General features: G+C 41.4%; 2 protein-coding genes across 4 annotated transcripts in view; one reads left to right on the top strand and one right to left on the bottom strand.

The window, feature by feature from the left end:
* Nucleotides 1–691: 691 nt before the first annotated feature.
* On the top strand, nucleotides 692–12074 carry LOC307135034 (retinol dehydrogenase 8). 3 transcript variants are annotated; one of them, XM_079831178.1, is made up of 7 exons: nucleotides 692–854; nucleotides 1446–1569; nucleotides 6221–6382; nucleotides 8691–8870; nucleotides 8961–9054; nucleotides 9530–9713; nucleotides 9797–11476. In XM_079831178.1, exons 2-7 carry the CDS (start codon nucleotides 1473–1475, stop codon nucleotides 10010–10012), a joined length of 933 nt encoding a protein of 310 aa, XP_079687304.1. In that variant the 5' UTR covers nucleotides 692–854; nucleotides 1446–1472; the 3' UTR covers nucleotides 10013–11476. The 3 variants fall into 3 exon arrangements, with proteins under 3 accessions (XP_079687304.1, XP_079687305.1, XP_079687306.1); XM_079831179.1 differs by having other exon boundaries at nucleotides 742–877; nucleotides 9797–11329; XM_079831180.1 differs by lacking the exon at nucleotides 692–854 and adding an exon at nucleotides 1155–1327 and having other exon boundaries at nucleotides 9797–12074.
* notch3 (notch receptor 3) overlaps nucleotides 11870–16880 on the bottom strand; it is a 29529-nt gene continuing 24518 nt past the window's right edge. The window contains exons 29-33 of the mRNA XM_079831166.1: nucleotides 16639–16807; nucleotides 16204–16508; nucleotides 15967–16114; nucleotides 15774–15871; nucleotides 11870–15679 (exon numbers count right to left, since the gene is read on the bottom strand). Coding sequence (XP_079687292.1) covers nucleotides 14189–15679; nucleotides 15774–15871; nucleotides 15967–16114; nucleotides 16204–16508; nucleotides 16639–16807 — 2211 coding nt within the window. The 3' untranslated portion in view covers nucleotides 11870–14188. The remainder of the gene's footprint in view (nucleotides 15680–15773; nucleotides 15872–15966; nucleotides 16115–16203; nucleotides 16509–16638; nucleotides 16808–16880) is intronic.

The following is a 16880-nucleotide window of genomic DNA, read 5'->3' as shown; positions in this document are numbered from 1 at the left end:
AGTAATGCATTACTTTTAAATGTACAACAAAATATATTTTTCAAATAAGTAACTCAAGTTACTTTGTTTTCCCATGTTGACAGCTCTCCTGTTCCCATGTCGAGAGAAATCAGGAGTAAGTGCAGAGGCGTTGTGTTTCATTGTGAGTATTCCTCAAAATTAATAAAAACTCAGAATATTAAACCTGCAATAATTAAATTCAAAATAATAGTGATAATAATATAATAATATATTTTGTTTATTGACCAGTGTATTTGCTGCTGATCTTCAATGATCCAATTAAACTGTAATAAGCAAAAAATGACTTAAACATCACATTTGATTATTATTATTTATGTTTTATTTATTTTTGCTGAGGTAAGAGTGTTGAACTTTCTCCTGCTGGCAGCACAAACTGAAAGGTTTGTTTGAGCTACGCCCTCTACTGTACAGGCGTGAATTTGCATTTCCTTGCGCCCATGTCACTTTTGGTGTGAAAGGGCCTTTATATTTGCCAAAAATAGACCTATTGTTTTTTTTTTTGTAATTATAAAACAAACATGCAAACCTAGCCCAGGTGTGAAATATTAATGCAAAAGTAACAACGCGTTACATAAAAAAGTAACGCGATTACTTTTTTTATGAATTTTGTAACGTATTACTTTTAGAAGTAACTTTCCCCAACACTAATTATTATTGTTTTGATTATTAGGTCAATGTATCTGTACAGCCAATGACTTCAAATCCCAGGGTTCTCTGTCTGAACACAAACGCGACCTCTTCAACATGACTGATCATACTCTCATGCAGAACTCACGCGCTCCGGCTGAAAGGAGTTTATGGATGAAAAGAGGAGCGCTGTCAGCAGGACACAGGTCTGTACACGCTTCAAAGAACGGTCAGTTTAGTTGCATTCGTTAAGTACATGTCCCAGAACACTTCAAGCAGGTTTAGTCTGAACCATTATGCTTTTGTTGCTGTCTCGTGTTTTGTTTTTCACGCACTGCAAATAGTTCGTCACTGTCATGTTGAGTGCTTAATATTAAAACATCACGACTTTTATGACACATATCGCTTGTCGTGCGGTTTTAGATGTGAAATTGCATCACAGCGCTAGTGCATTGTAATTGACCAGTTCATACGCGCACACGAGGCGAGGCGCGCGCTCCAGTGCTGAGAAAATCCGATTAAGATTTAATCTGTAGTCCTGACACCCTTCGGCGTGCTCTGTACATTTAGTATTTTCAATTATTGTCTGTTCACCAAGTAAATAGATGTGACACCATATTCAACAGTTACAGTCACTTAAACTTAAATTTAGCATCAATTTGTGGAGCTACTTGCAAAAGTAATTGCTGTTGTAATGATCATATTTACACATGTGTGCAATAGGCCTATATACGAAGTCCTCTTATCAATGTTAAATATTGTGTGGCTAAAGTTTATTGCTTTAATTATGGTTTCAGACTAGAGATCAGCGTTGAGAGAAAGGTATGGGTTCACGGAAGGTTTTGGTGACAGGATGCTCCTCTGGAATTGGTTTGGCGGTGGCTGTCCGTCTTGCAAAAGATGAGTTAAGGCGCTTCAAAGGTAAGAAGACTGCATGTTAAAAATACCCCTTAAAGGCCTGGTTTCACAGACAGAGCTTAGATTAAGCCAGGATTAGGCCTTAGTTCAATTAGGACATTTAAGTAGCTTTTATAAACGTGCCTTAGAAAAAAAAACATCTTACATTTACATTACATTACATCTTGAGACAAAACAATGGCACTGCCTTATTTTAAGATATGCAGTGCAAGTTGCTTTAAGTTAAAGGTCCCATGGCATGGTTTTTTTTAAATTATTTTATAATGTTTCCTGTGGTGTACTTATATTATTAGTATGCTTTTTACATAAAAAAGTAATTTTTTCTATACTGATATTAGCCCTCTGGCTTGAATTCTCTGTTTGAAGGGGCCTGTCTGATGTGAGACTTCTGTGAAAACGCCCACTGTTGTTATTGGCTGACATCTTTGCATTTGAAATGAGTATTAAGGCCAATTTATACTTCTGCGTCGAGTGCGCGCAGAAGGTACGGCGTACCATACGCATAGACGCGTTGGATACGCCGTACCCTACGCCGTACCCTGACGCGCACCTCTCCAAAAATGTAACAACGCGTCAATTCTACGCGGACCGCAAGCGCTGTGATTGGTCTGCCAGAACCCTTCCCTCAGGTCAATAAATAAATAAAAAATCTGCGATAGGAGCGTGTGTGTGTGTGTCCAGAAATGGGATGATAGTTCCACGTCTGCTATAACACAATATTTTGTAGTCCAGCGATTCTTTATGGTAGTAAATAAATACATAGATCCGCTAAGTATAGTTTATTTATTTTCTCATTAAAACCAAAGATGTTAATCTGTGTATATCAAGAACAGGGACACATTAGGGTACATTTCGTGAATGAAGTCGCCGCAAAAGCAATCGATTGCTCGAGCCACCGCTAGTGAAAACAGCGCCACGAGCTCCGCATGATTTCACAAACGCATTCCAGTGCCAGATCGCCTTATTTAACTCTACAAATCAACTAGAGATGCTAAATTTGTATTAGATACAACAACTCAAGCTGCAAGAAAAGCCGCTCTCTCACAGCTGCTGATATTCCGACATGAATGTACACATTCTACACCTCAAGCTGCTTCTTCTTCGGCTGTTGTGTTGATTACACCAACATGCCCGAGGACACTGCCTACTAGCGTCTGTATGTGGAATTGCACATTGACGCGGACAACAGTGCAGAAGTATAAATGCTCACGACGGCGTCGGCTACGTGCGTAGCCTACGGCGTACACTCGACGCAGAAGTATAAATGGGCCTTTAGATTATGTTGCGGAGGGGGTGTGGTTTAGCTGCCAGAGAGAGAGACAGACTGCATGTGGACCAGAGAGACCTGAAGCAAGATAGCTGAAAAAGTTTTATTGTAACGAGTTGTTAAGACCGCAAGTTTATTTTGTTTGTATCTGAGAGTTCTGAATAAACAGAGTCCCAGTCACGCGACCCTGTCCTCTTCCTCCTTAAGTCTGTTGATCGCATGAATGCAGTGATCTTGTCATTGCAGCGCGTTTTCTCTCACAAAATGCTTTCACCACAACTAACAGCAAACACAACATCGACATGAATACAGTAAGAGCTTTGTGCAGCAAAACCGCGTCATTCATCATAACGGCAGTTTGGACAAGTGTGCAGATACACTCGCGACGTGTGATTGACAAATCCGAACATTATAAAGAGAGTGTTGATCGCTAATCTAGCATCTAATCACAATTTAAATAACAGTTTTGTTTCATGCTACTAACAGAAACGATGTGAAGTTGATCGTTTTAGTCACTGGCTTGATTCACTGATGCATTACGCTTAGGGCATCAAGATGGCCAGCAGCAGAACTGACCGTATTAAACGATTTAGAAAGAAAGTCTGTGTGAACTTGAATGATTAGCTACACATCAGAAATCACTGATCACAGATCAGGCATTAATGAACACTGTTACTCACTGTTTGTGGCGGTGCTGTCGAATCCATATGGTAAAAGGCTGTTTGTAAAGCCTGTGCTGACATAGCAACAACTGAATCCATTTTCTCCTAATTCTCTGAGCGGACAAAGCAGAGGAAGGGGAGGTAACCTTTCCCCGTATGACGACATATAGGGAAGATTCCAGATCGGCTCATCTGAGATCTCATTTTCTCAAAGGCAGAGCAGGACACCCAGAACTCGGTTTACACCTATCAAAATGTCTAGCCACTTGGGGACCATATACAGGCTAGGGGAACACATATTAATGTTAAAAAAACTCATAAAATAAAAATTTCATGCCATGGGACCTTTTAAAACAGCTCTTAAGTCTGGGACTAGTCTGAGAAACCGGGGGGAAATGTTAAATGTAAATTATAGATTTATTATTATGCAGTGCATCATGAAGGAGCATACAAATATAACGATTTGAATTAAAGTTTCATAAAATCACTTTTTTTGTGTGTGTAAACACCTCCTGAGGCCAGGGGAGTGAGGTTTACTGAGCACAGCTCTTTACTAGCTGAACTCTGTTACATATGTGACCCTGGGCACAAAACCAGTCATTGAGATTTATGCATCATCTGAAAGCTGAATTATTAAGCTTTCCATATGGTTTTTTAGGATACAACAATATTTTTGAAAATCTGGAATCTGAGGGTGCAAAAAAATCTAAATATATCGCCTTTAAAGATGACCAAATGAAGTCCTTAGCAATGCATATTACTACTAATAATACATTTTTTATATATTTACGGTAGTACATTTACAAAATATATTCATGGAACATGATCTTTACTTAATATCCTAATGATTTTTGGCAGAAAAGAAAATCTATAATTTTGACCCATACAATGTATTGTTGGCTATTGCCTCAAATATACCTGAGAGATTTATGACTGGTTTTGTGGTTCAGGGTCACATATGTATAGGGTTGGGAATCGTGAGAAATTTTCCGGTTCCGGTTCTGGTTCCGGTTCCGCCTAACGATTCCGGTTCCATTAAAATTATTAAGCAAATAGTGGTAAAGGAAAAAGGCACAATACGCAACTCAAACAATCCATTTTGTGTTTATTACTTGCTCTAAAATTAATTTACAGGTTGGCAATGTCAAAAAAGTCATACAGTCAAACTGTACATATATTACAGTATTAATTAAGCCATTCTTGCAACACAGTTTTTTTCAAATGAACACCTCTGAAATTGTCTTATTACATTTTATCTCTCTGTCTCTGAATAAAACCAAGTTATAAATTATATTTATTAGTCATATTTATTAATTAGTTGTATATTAATTTAATAGTAATTCAGTTATTCAGTGAACTGGTAAATAATAAATTGCAATTCAGCATTACAACGGTAATTGTGCCTAAACGCTTACCTAAACCATGGTGACTCAACGGTTGACAAATATATATATATATATATATATAGGCATTTCACTATAAATCTGGTATAAGCCCTGTGGCACTCTGTGCTGTAGCAAATGTTTTGTCAAATTGCTAGTGCAGCCTCCTTTTCATGCTATTAACTTTCCACATGTGTTACATTTTGCTTCATTATCATTCATTCTTTGGAAATGAATCCATACTTGTGACTTTCTCTTCGCCATGCTGGTGGTCAACGAGAAAATATCTGACGCAAAACCGTAAATGTGTAGCGCGAGGGCTTTCAGTGCTGAACTGCGTTGCACTCCTGGAAGCGGCAGGCAACGTAATTAATATTCATGATGAGGTGAGCCAGGGATGCCAGGTTTTCACAACAAAACCCACACAATTGCTACTCAAAACTATCCCAAAACAAGCCCAATCGCGTTTCAGGGGGGCTTCTCCGGTAAAATTTGCATTTCCAGGGCTAAATATCACATAATTGGGGTCGCTTCAACCCGCGGACATGAAACACAGCCCGCGGCAACAGTGTTGAAGTAGCCCAATTCCGTGGGAAACCGCGGACTTGGCAACACTGGCTGTCACTCGCTATTAAAGGATACGCTTCCAGCGTATCCTACACACATTGCACCAGAACCGTTTTCGGAACCGAAACTTAGGAATTTCGCACGGTTCTGGTATTTTTTAAAAATCAGTTTCGGTTCTGCATAAGAACCGGTTCTCGGTTCCCAACCCTACATATGTACATTAATGGTAGGGTAGGGTTAGGGTTAGGGTTAGGGTTAGATAGGGTAGGGTAGGGTTAGGGTTAGGGTTAGAATTTGTTCCAGAAACAAATCATTTTTGTTATGTTTGTTGAAAGCCTCTTCACATCCTGATCGTAATCACTATTTTAAGTGGTCTAAACAGGTCTGAACCTAAACAGCCAGCTTATGCTGCGTTCACACCCTAACTACTAATTTTGAAGAAATGGAAAACCGTGATTGCGAGACCAGTGGTTTGCGACACAGATTAATGCGTTTCAATGGCAACACTATCAACGCCGAAATGAATCTGCAGCAGTCAGGTGGCACAGGTCAGCGATTATGTTCATTATTATTGTGATGTTATGTGCTTTGAGACATGAGGTAGTTTAACGCAGTCTCTTGTGATGCTTTTGTTTGCTCATTCATGTGTTATGGAGGAGACGTGGCTTTGAAGATGATCCAAAGGAGGGTGGTTTTATTTCAAAGCTAGCTTGCTATTGCTAGCCGCTCCGAAAAGGGAAGTGTTATGCTACCTATGTTGATTCTGCTTGAATTAGTTGTGGCCACCATGAGGGACCTGGATAGGAGAGAAGCCCTGGAGAGAGCAGCCGGGGAAACGCTTAACAGATCCCTGGAGATCCGACAGCTGGATGCCACCTGTGAGGACTCCATCAGAGAGTGCGTCAACAGCTTGTCAGATCGACGAGTGGATGTGTTAGGTGAAATTGACAGTTTCCTTTCCAACAATTATTTCCCTCAATCACTTCATTCCTGCAATGCAGATTTATAGTGATATAGTAGTTCAGTGTCTTATTTGATCTTTTCCGATTTAGATGATCTATGCAAGAATTACAACAAAAATTGTTATCTGCTTAATTTAAAACTAAACTAAAGAAGTATACCATAATATCTGGAATATTCCACATATTCCACTTTGATTTGAGTCACATGTATCACTTGGGTCCTATGATGATCATTTTTATAGTTCAGCTTAAAGGATAAGTTCACTTTTAAATAAACTTTTGCTGATAATTTACTCACCCCCATGTCATCCAAGATGTCCATGTCTTTCTTTCTGCAGTCGAAAAGAAATTAAGGTTTTGGATGAAAACAGTCCAGGGTTTTTCTCCATATAATGGACTTCAATGGGCTCCAAACGGTTCAAGGTCCAAATGACAGTTTCAGTGCAGCTTCAAAGGGCTTTAAACGATACCAGACGATGAATAAGGGTCTTATCTAGCGAAACGATCAGTTTCTGCGAGAAACCGAGCAGTATTAGTGCTATTATTTTACCTCTTTTCAGATGAGCGTGATCATCTCAGAGCTCCGCCATAACTTCCGGCAAGTGAGGTCAAATACAATCGTGGTCATAGATGTACACGTAGATGCCTCATTAGCGACTGCACGGATCAGTAGAATGAGGCATCTACTATCGATATATCTATGACCACGATCTAATTTGACCTCACTTGCCGGAAGTTATGGCTGAGCTCAGAGATGATCACGCTCGTCTGAAAAGAGGTAAAATAATAGCATAAATACTGCTCGGTTTCTCGCAGAAACTGATCGTTTCGCTAGATAAGACCCTTATTCATCGTCTGGTATCGTTTAAAGCCCTTTGAAGCTGCACTGAATCTGTCATTTGGACCTTGAACCGTTTGGAGCCCATAGAGACAGAGCGTATTTAGGCCATGCCCACACCGGGGGGGAAAACAATCCAACGCTCTCCATTGACTTTGCATTGCTTGAGGCTGCCTCATTGTCATTTCGGACTTATAACAAAAAACAGAACAATGTCTAAAAGCGGATATGTGACAAGGTGTACAGCAAACAAGCTAAAAAACACAGAAATAAGTTTTTATAAGCTGTCGACCCAAAAAAACGAGCGTTTTAGAAGATAAAAGTGGATACAGGCAATACGAAGTGAAGCTTCAGCAGGAAGAATGGGTCAATTTTGGGATCCTGACACTCAGTATGCCTCAATATGTCTATGTGTGCAGTAAATATTTTGTCACTGTTAAGTCAAATATCCAAATATCCGTTTTATATATTATATTTACTGTGGCTGATTACGTTCCCCTCTAGTCGCCGTAGTTCTCAGTGTTTTATGACCCGTCGTGCTCTGTCTCAATGGCCTGAATCCACTTTTTTGTCCTTAAACGCTCGTTTTTTGGATCAACAGCTTATAAAAACGTCTGGGTTTTTGCTTCTGGGTTTTGTTTAGCTTGTTTGCAGTACACTTTGTCACATATCAGCTTTTATACATTGTTCAGTTTTTTGTTATAAGTCCGAAATGACAAGAAGGCAGCCTCCCGCAATGATTGTTTTTCCCCCCGGTGGGCGTGGTCTTCAGATTATGACGCGTGTCGCTCTGTTTCTATTGAAGTCCATTATATGGAGAAAAACCCTGGACTGTTTTCATCCAAAACCTTAATTTCTTTTCGACTGCAGAAAGAAAGACATGGACATCTTGGATGACATGGGGGTGAGTAAATTATCAGCAAAAGTTGATTTAAAAGTGAACTAATCCTTTAAGTGATAATGTGAAGTTTTTTTTTTTTACTTGCTAAAGCCTATTTTTACTGACTAATCATAATCCTGGAGTCTGGACATTAACATTTCTAAAACAATTAAATAAAATTATGATAGAATTGTTTTCACGCGTGCAAATTCTCACAGCCAGTGGTGGCAAGAGTACCCACTGAACCTTTGTTTTAAAGGGGAATTCTGTCATCGTTTACTCATCCTGATGTCGTTCCAAAAATGATTTGTTTTTCTTCTGCAAAACGCAGAAGATGATATTTTGAAGAATGTTGGTAACCAAACAGTTTTGGTTTCTATTGACTTCCATCCATAATATCTTCTTTTATGTTATACAGGTTTGAAATGACATAAGGGTGAGTAAATGATGACAGATTATTTTATTGTTTTGAACTGTCCTTTAAACTATACTCTGCAAAATGCTACAGAGATTTGAGCAATCTTCCACATCCAGCTTGATTTAGACTCTACCGCACTGTTTTGTAGTGAATAATGCCGGTGTGGGCATGATTGGTCCGTTGGAGTGCCAGAGTGTAAGTGCTATGCAGGAACTCTTCAACACTAACTTCTTTGGCCTGGTGAGACTGGTGAAGGAATTGCTGCCTGATATGAAGCGACGTCAGAGTGGGCACATCGTAGTAATGAGTAGCGTCCTGGGCATCCAAGGTAATACCACATATCTCAGTTATTAGTACACATGTCAATTGAAAATGTTTTACCTTTACTGTTATTTTCAGAGTGCTATTTTTTTTTCAGGACTACTTTTCAATGATGTATATGCTGCCTCCAAATTTGCTGTGGAAGGATTTTGTGAGAGTCTTGCTGTGCAAGCTATGAAGTTCAATGTCAAGTGAGTACACTCATATAGTGCTGAGTTAACTAGACAAAATCAGCGAGAAATCCTCTTTTAATCAGATGGTCCCAAGGTGATTTTTAGTGGATTTATGAAGAGTAACCATCATGCCACTACGTCAAAAAAATAAATGCCCTTCATCTAAATGGCATGAGACTTGATGTGGTGGTTGACACTCGCTAGCTCTACAAAAAAAAATAGGAAAGATATCCGGTCGTATGTTAGCGTGAGAAAAAACTTAATGTAACATTTTGTAACATCATGCAATTTTTTTAAACTAATATTACTCACTTTATTATTTAAAAAGAAAATCCTCTCCAGGTCAAAATGACCTGAACACAACAATCATAGCATGCTGGGTATATTTGACCCCCTTTATGCATTTTAGGGTTAAATGCACTACACTTCTTATATTTTAAAGATGCAAAAACATTCATGCATTGTAAGTGTGTATTATCTACATCTCCCACAGGATGACTTTAGTGGAGCCAGGCCCAGTTGTAACTGAGTTTGAGAACAAAGTGTATGAGGAGGCAGAGAAGATGGACCTGTCAGAGACTGACGAGGAGACCACACAAATCTTCCGTCAGATCTACTTGCCATATTCACGCAGAATCTTTCATTCGATCGGGCAGACACCTGAGGAGGTGGCTCAGGTGAGAGTGTGTATGGGCTGTTCTTTTGGTCGTCGAGGCTCCCTGTTCAATTGAGTGACGTGCAAATGTCTGATTGCTTACAGCAAACCTTCCAGCTGATTGTGTCCAAGAACCCTCCGTTTCGTCATCAGACCAACCGTTTGTACATGCCACTGACTGCCATGAAGCATGCTGACCCCACAGGGCGACTACCCATAGACGCATTCTATAAAATGATCTTCCAGCACGACCGCGTGTTCAATGCTAGTCTGAGTATTATGCGCCTTCTACACAGGAGAATGGGTCAAGGTGCTGCCTAAAAATCCCTCAGAGCGTAAGGAGTGAGGAGTCAGATCCACTTTACAGCTGTAGCATTTTTAGTGACAGTTTCACAACCCAAAAATGGCCGGTTCTGAAAGGGTCTTGGGTATTTGCTCAATGCAAAATAAAATGCAACAAGCCATAGTTAGCCTAGCAATAATTTTGCAACTGCGATTTATCACCACTTAATGTCCACTGTAAAATCTGGATCTTGCAGCATTGTTCTAACTTTAACCTCAAGACAATTGTAATAGCAATGATCAAATACATGATGTTTAGTTACAAATTGCAGTGTGTAACAGTTTAAACAGTCAATCCCTGGTTTCACAGACGAGCCTAGTCCCAGATAGCACTGGGTTGAGCTGTTTTAACTGAAAGCAACTTGCACTGATATATCTGAAAATATGTCAGTGCCATTGTTTTGTCTCAAGATGCACACCAGTATGGTTTTTTTTTTCTACTAAAGCACATATATAAAAGCTACTTAAAGGGATAGTTCCCCCAAAAATGAAAGGAAATGATTCTGTCATTAATTACTCACCCTCATGACGGCCCAAACCTGTAAGACTTTCGTTCTATTCATCTTCGGAACACAAATGAAGATCTTATAAAATAAATAAAAAAAATGTTGTCCCTCCATTGACAGTTGAAGCAACTACCACTATAACACTTTAACAAGTTCATAAAGAGATTGTAAAACTAATCCATATGAATTGAGTTATCTAGTCCAAATTTTATGAAGAGACTCGATCGCTTAATATGATGAATTTAATTTAGGCTTTTATTCACATATAAACATTCATCAACACACACATCAGTTGTGGTAAACGGAAACATGAGCATGTTTGCTTGACGTGCAAGAACCAATGAGGTTCATTCTCATGTGTTATGCAGCACATTTGAGCTTCGGCAAGAACCAATGAGGTTCATTCTCGTGTTACGCAGCACGTTTGTTCATGTGCGTCAAGTTAAGCTGCTGTTTATGTTTAATTCAATCTGTTCATCATATAAAGGGATTGCTTCCAGAAAATTTTGACGAAATCGCTCAATTCATATGGATAGACAGAAAGCTCCCAGATTTCATTAAAAATATCTTTGTGTTCCGAAGATGAACGAAAGTCTTGCAGGTTTGGAACGACATGAGGGGGAGTAAATGATGACAGAATTTTTATTTTTGGGTGAACTAACCCTTTAAATGTCCTAATTGAACTAATGCCCAACCCTGGCTTAATCTAGCCCTGTGAAACCAGGCCAATATTTTTAAATGTTTTAAGTTGCCAGTAGGTAGCCTATTAAATAAAATATGAAAAACATTTATTTTTGGTACCTCATCAATGAATGTTGATAAAGAGTATTGAAAGTATTCAAATGTTTTGGAATAGGCTTTCCTGTGCAGGCCTTGAGGGCAGATATTGTGATGTTTGGGTATTAAAAGATTGAGCTTGGCCTGGTGATAGCCAGACAATGGCTGACTAGCAACGCTAAAATTAGGATACAGGCATATTTTGAGTTTATTTTCATTATAAGCATGAGCATCGCAAAGTAGATGTTTTGGTTTTTGAGTTCCTAAATCACTGTGACTAGTGGTAAAACAACTTTATTTCACACATTGGGAGGACAACATACAGTAAAGTAAATGACTGTTATTGTTAAAAGTCTTGTATCCTCCTTCCCCCAGAGGAGTTTGTTGCAATATAGACCGATTGTCTACATTATCCCAAACTCTTGTCTCATACACTTTGGTGGAAATTGGTATACATACATTAGCATGTTTCAAACTGGACTTTTTTATGCAATCTTAAAACTTCAGTATGCATGGAAATACGGAAGAGGTGAGACAAAGAAGAAGACATTAGTGGAATGTAGTTTCTACTGCTTTATTAGAAGTAACATATTTTACAACTTTGTAGAAAGAAACTGTGAAAAGCTGTTTATATACAATGATTTTAAACTACTTTTAAACAAGTATAGGAAATTAATAATGACGATAGAAAATATCTACTGTATGGCTGTTCTAGTTATGCAAGACCAATATAGTCACATCCTCACCTTAATAATGCTAATAAAAAAAAAGTACATTTACTTTGTTCTTTTTAGTACATAATCATTTTAGAAACATAAGACTTCTCATAAACAAGTAGACCTAAAAAAGGCGAAACATATTTACAGGTACAGGAATTTCAAAAATATCTGGAGAACAGTATCATGAGAAGTGAAAGGTTATGAACAAAAGGAAGACTTATGCTTGATTAGCTAAGCTTAGTAGTACTCGTGTAGAAGAACAAAGAGGTCCAGAATGTGCTTCAAAACCACCTCAAGCCTTGAAATGTGGCAACAGTTTTAGCTGTACACTCGACATATGGGTTTGACAAATATCAGGCACAAATACTGTGTGTATGGATGAAAGCAATGTTTACATGTTTCTCTTGGTGATGATCAACAAATTCAGGTCTTGCAGTTGGGATTGTTATTTGGGGAGGAACATACGAACATGTTGCAGAAAGCCAGGGGCATCACTACATAGTAGCGTTTCCCATCTCACGCCTTCTGACCAGACACGACAGATGTCATCGTCTAGGCTCATGGGGTGGGAACTGCTAAAGATGCAGACAACACTGCATGCTATATAACACCTCCCTGAGGAGTGACAGAGCACTAGCAGACCATTAGCAACCCCGTTAGCCATGTACCCAACACACAACACATATGCTCACTACCCAAACCAAAAGGAGCTAGAATATGATTAGACCACATGGAAATGCTGGACCTGAGGGATCAAATGACGTGAAAATAAATCAACCACACTGCCTTGGCTCCGTAAAGCCCCAGAGGAAGACTTTCTAGTGGTCAAGTGTCGGCTGCAGCTGTTCAGTACTGAAATGAAGTGCTCGTGACGGACCAGGAACACGGTGAGATCCGGCCGGTGCGTGCCGATCAGGAATGTTTGCGGAAAGGAAGTTGAGTGTCACCGAAGAAGTGACGCAGAGCAGCAGCCTAATAACACAGCTTATTACATCAATGTTCCACAGTTAACACTGTGGCTCCAAAAATGTGGTTATAAAAAGAATAACGCAAAATAAAACAAATTTACACAAGGCAAGACTATAAGGCAGTGACTGGCAGGGGTTCTGAGAGGGAGCTGGTAGAGCGTTGGCCAGCTCAGGCCTTTATAAGTCGGTGAGGTCAATGAAGAAACTATGTTCAGTAAAATCATTTCCACTGATACAACACAACACTGAAAACATTCGAAACACTGGCCTGTTTTCGGGAGGCGCTTTTATGCACTGTCCTTATAAATGCTGAACTAGGATTTCGGGGTTTTCTTACCATCTCTCTCTCTCAAGCTTTTCCCCTTGAAGTGCTTCACAGATGCCCCTCTACATTCATACAAATACTTTTACAAAATCATTTAAAATCAGAACATTTCACTTGTGTTGGTCTCTATATACCTCTGTTTTCATGTGCCAATCTGTTTCTGAATGCTAGACTAAATAAATATCACTAAAATTTGTAAAATGTCTAATCTCATTGTATGCGTGTGTCACTCAAAAAGCCCGGTGTATAAATTCTCTGTATCTGCTGATAAAACCAGGGGCGGAACAGGCGAGCTGAGCAATCGTGAGCTGCTCCTCTTGTAACAGTAGCAACATGGAACCTGAGGAGACCTCACGAGTCCCATGTAATACACATTGGAAGTAGTAAGGCATTTGTTATGGGGTCACTAAAAACAACAGAGAGACAGAAAGAGGGTCGAAACACCCACAAGGCAGTTTGGAAAACATAAGACAATAAATAAAAAGAAAGGAATTTCCTTCAACATTTCACTTTTCTCTCAATCTATTTTTTTATAAAGTTTGTTAGTTTCAGGAGTGTCCCCAAGTCTTTGAAATGAAAGACGTGGCATTCTTCATATACTTTTTTTATAATTAAAAAACAAGTCCATCTGTGACAGAACGTCTTACTTCATTAAATTGTCTTCTTTTTAAGACAACACATTCCCTTTAACTTTCTTTCTGCAGACACCAGCAGACGTCTTCTTGATGCAAAACAGTCAATCCTAATCCAATTAAAATCTTGGAAATGGGCTGACAGGTAAGTAAAAAAACAAGCCCTAGGGTGACGCTTGTCAACTCTACTTTCTCAAAGTCACAAGCAATTAAGGTAGGTCAAGCTGTTCAAGCAAACACCTGCATCTTCCCATTGGACTCCTGGACATGGGAAATCTGGGTTTGAGCAGGAGCCGTGACGGCCGGGCTGGGGGTGGAGTCAGACCAATCAGACACACAGTGAGGGGAGGGGCTAGACCAGGGCTCTGGAGACTCTGGAGAAGGGGTCAGGTAAGGATGTTCACTGGGCACATGCAAATAGTGCTTGGGCGTCGCATCCATGGCAGAGGTGTAGCTGTGCTGGGAGGGCGGAGTGGGGTAATCCTCCGGGCCTGCGGTGCTGCCGCTCGCCTGTGCCGGGGGTGCCTGAGACGGGATAGCCTGTGCTTGCGAGGCCTGAGGGGCTGCTGTGGCCTGCGGAGGCGGAGCCTGCGGCTGCTGTGGCTGGTAGAAAGCTGGAGGAGGCTGTGCCTGCTGTGGTGTCGGGGGAGTGGAGGAGCCCATGCGGGTGAGGTTGGGGTTGGTAAGGGCATGGTTGTGAAGTTGCTGCGGCTGCTGCTCCGCAATGGGTGCCAGTTTGACCGGGCTAATAGAGGGCGCGTTGGAGACGGGTGTTGGCTGCAGGATGGGCTGCTGGGCATTACGGAAAACATGCTGCTGGTGCAAGAGCATGCTGCTTTGCTGCAGGGTTGGTGTCTGAGGGAGCATGCCTGCTTGGCTACTTGCTGGATGCACCATGTTGACCATGGGCTGACTGCACTGAGAAGATTGAGACATGCGGCTGTGCCAGTCAAATGGGACGCTTACTGGACTTACCATGCCCATGTTGAGGCTCATCTGGCCGGCATTCAGCACGTAGTTGTGGGGGCCTTGGTTGATGCTGCCTCCTTGCATGGCCACACGCCCCTGCATCGAGAGCCCTGCGTCACTCAGGTCGCTCAGCTGTGCCAGGGAGACCGCAAAAGGGCTGGAGCCATCCAGGATACTGCTGTGCACCATGGGAGTGGAAGGGACAGACATGGAGGTGTGGAAAAGGCCAGGAGAGGGCATGGCGGCCGGTGAGGTTGGATTGGTGATGTATCCGGCATTGCTGGCGCCTCCACGTGGCGAATCCAGCGAGTCGACGGGGGAAAGCGTGACAGAGCTCTCCAGCAAAGCACTCTGCATGTCTAGCGTCAACCGTTTGTTGCGGTTTTTGGCTGAATCTTTCAGGTTGGTAGCATGCTGCCCACCCATGCCTTTAGCCCCTGGGCGACGGTTCTTCTTACCCTGCGGGGTGCTTTTCAGCCCTTGGAGGAAGTTGCTGGGAGGGCACATTAGAGGTGAGAGCGTGTGGCTACCAGAAATGTGGTGACCTGGCCCTGCATGGCCCTGCGGACTTCTGACAGTGTTATATTCATCCAGCAGCTGTACGATGTCGTGGTGCATGCGCTCCTGGGCAATGTCTCGAGGGAGCCTGTCCATGTGATCTGTTATCTCCCTGTTGGCAAAGTGAGCCAACAACACCTTCACTGCCCCACAGCTACCTTCCCTGGCAGCCAAGAATAGTGGAGTCTCCTCCTGAAGATCATAAATAGATTCAAAAATTTCAAACATGGCTGAGATAGATAATTATGAAAGGCTTCAGAACCCTCAAAAGTATATGATTGCATACCTTGAGGTCCTGCATATCTTTATTGGCACCGTTCTTCAACAAGGCAACTGTAGCTTCAACGTTATTGACTGCTGCTGCCCAGTGCAAAGCCGACTTTCCTGTGGAGAGAAAACCATATGATGCAACCATAAGGAACAAAGAAACTTCACAACTGGAGCAGAAAACCTGGTGTTTCTTTTTCTTTTGTGCTTACCGATTTCATCGACAGCATTGACATCAGCATGGCAGGTGATCAACTCTTCCACCATGCCCTCTACTGCCAGACGGGCTGCAAGGATCAGAGCAGTCGAGCCATCATACATGCGCGAGTCTAGGTCTGTGGCGCGGTTCCTGATCAGAATCTAAAGATGCAAGAATATGGGATACATCAGCACTGACTTTGTTTCAATAGTCCATGTTTAAACACAAATTTAATCGTAGGTGACTTTACCTGGAAAACTCCCTGTGCATCAGCTGCTACAGCTGCATGCAAAGGTGTGCGGCCTGTGTTATCTTGTGCATTTGCATCAGCCCCAGCATCCAATAGTCTTTTAGCTGCATCAGCTCGGGCGTAGCGTGCAGCCAGGTGCAGAGCAGTCTCTCCAGTGCGGTCGGTCTGAGCTGCAAGCGATGCTCCTTGGTAAATGAGATCGGATATGATGTTGGCTGAGGATTCTTCTGAGTCCTCATCTTCAGTCACTTCTGGCTCCAGCCCACCTCCACAGAAGGATGCCAGCATCAAGGGTGTGAAGCCATCTATATGAAATTAATAGTTTGCATATGTTTTAAATCAATTTGTAATTCTTGTATCTATGCAGGGCCACCAATAAGAGGGGGACAACTGGACCTAACCAAGGACAAGAGTAGACAGCCAAACATATCATACCAGGGCCTCGGACATTGACATCCATGCAGTCGCTATCAAACTCTCCCTGTGGAGGTGTGAGAGCCATGGAAGGTGGCATACGGATATCTGCCGCTGCCAAGTGATGCTGTGTCCACTGTCTGCTGTCAACTGCATCCTCACCATCTGACAGAATGCTGGGCTCTTCCACCTGTACATAAAAACCCGATATTATTAAGGCTGTTCATTCAGATATATAACTGTTTCACTGGTGCATACACATA

The sequence above is a fragment of the Gobio gobio genome (genome assembly GCF_949357685.1).
Source record: "Gobio gobio genome assembly, chromosome: 1".
Classification (NCBI taxonomy): domain Eukaryota; kingdom Metazoa; phylum Chordata; class Actinopteri; order Cypriniformes; family Gobionidae; genus Gobio; species Gobio gobio.
Note: the sequence above shows the minus strand (reverse complement) of the source record. Positions and strands in the feature narration are given on the sequence as shown.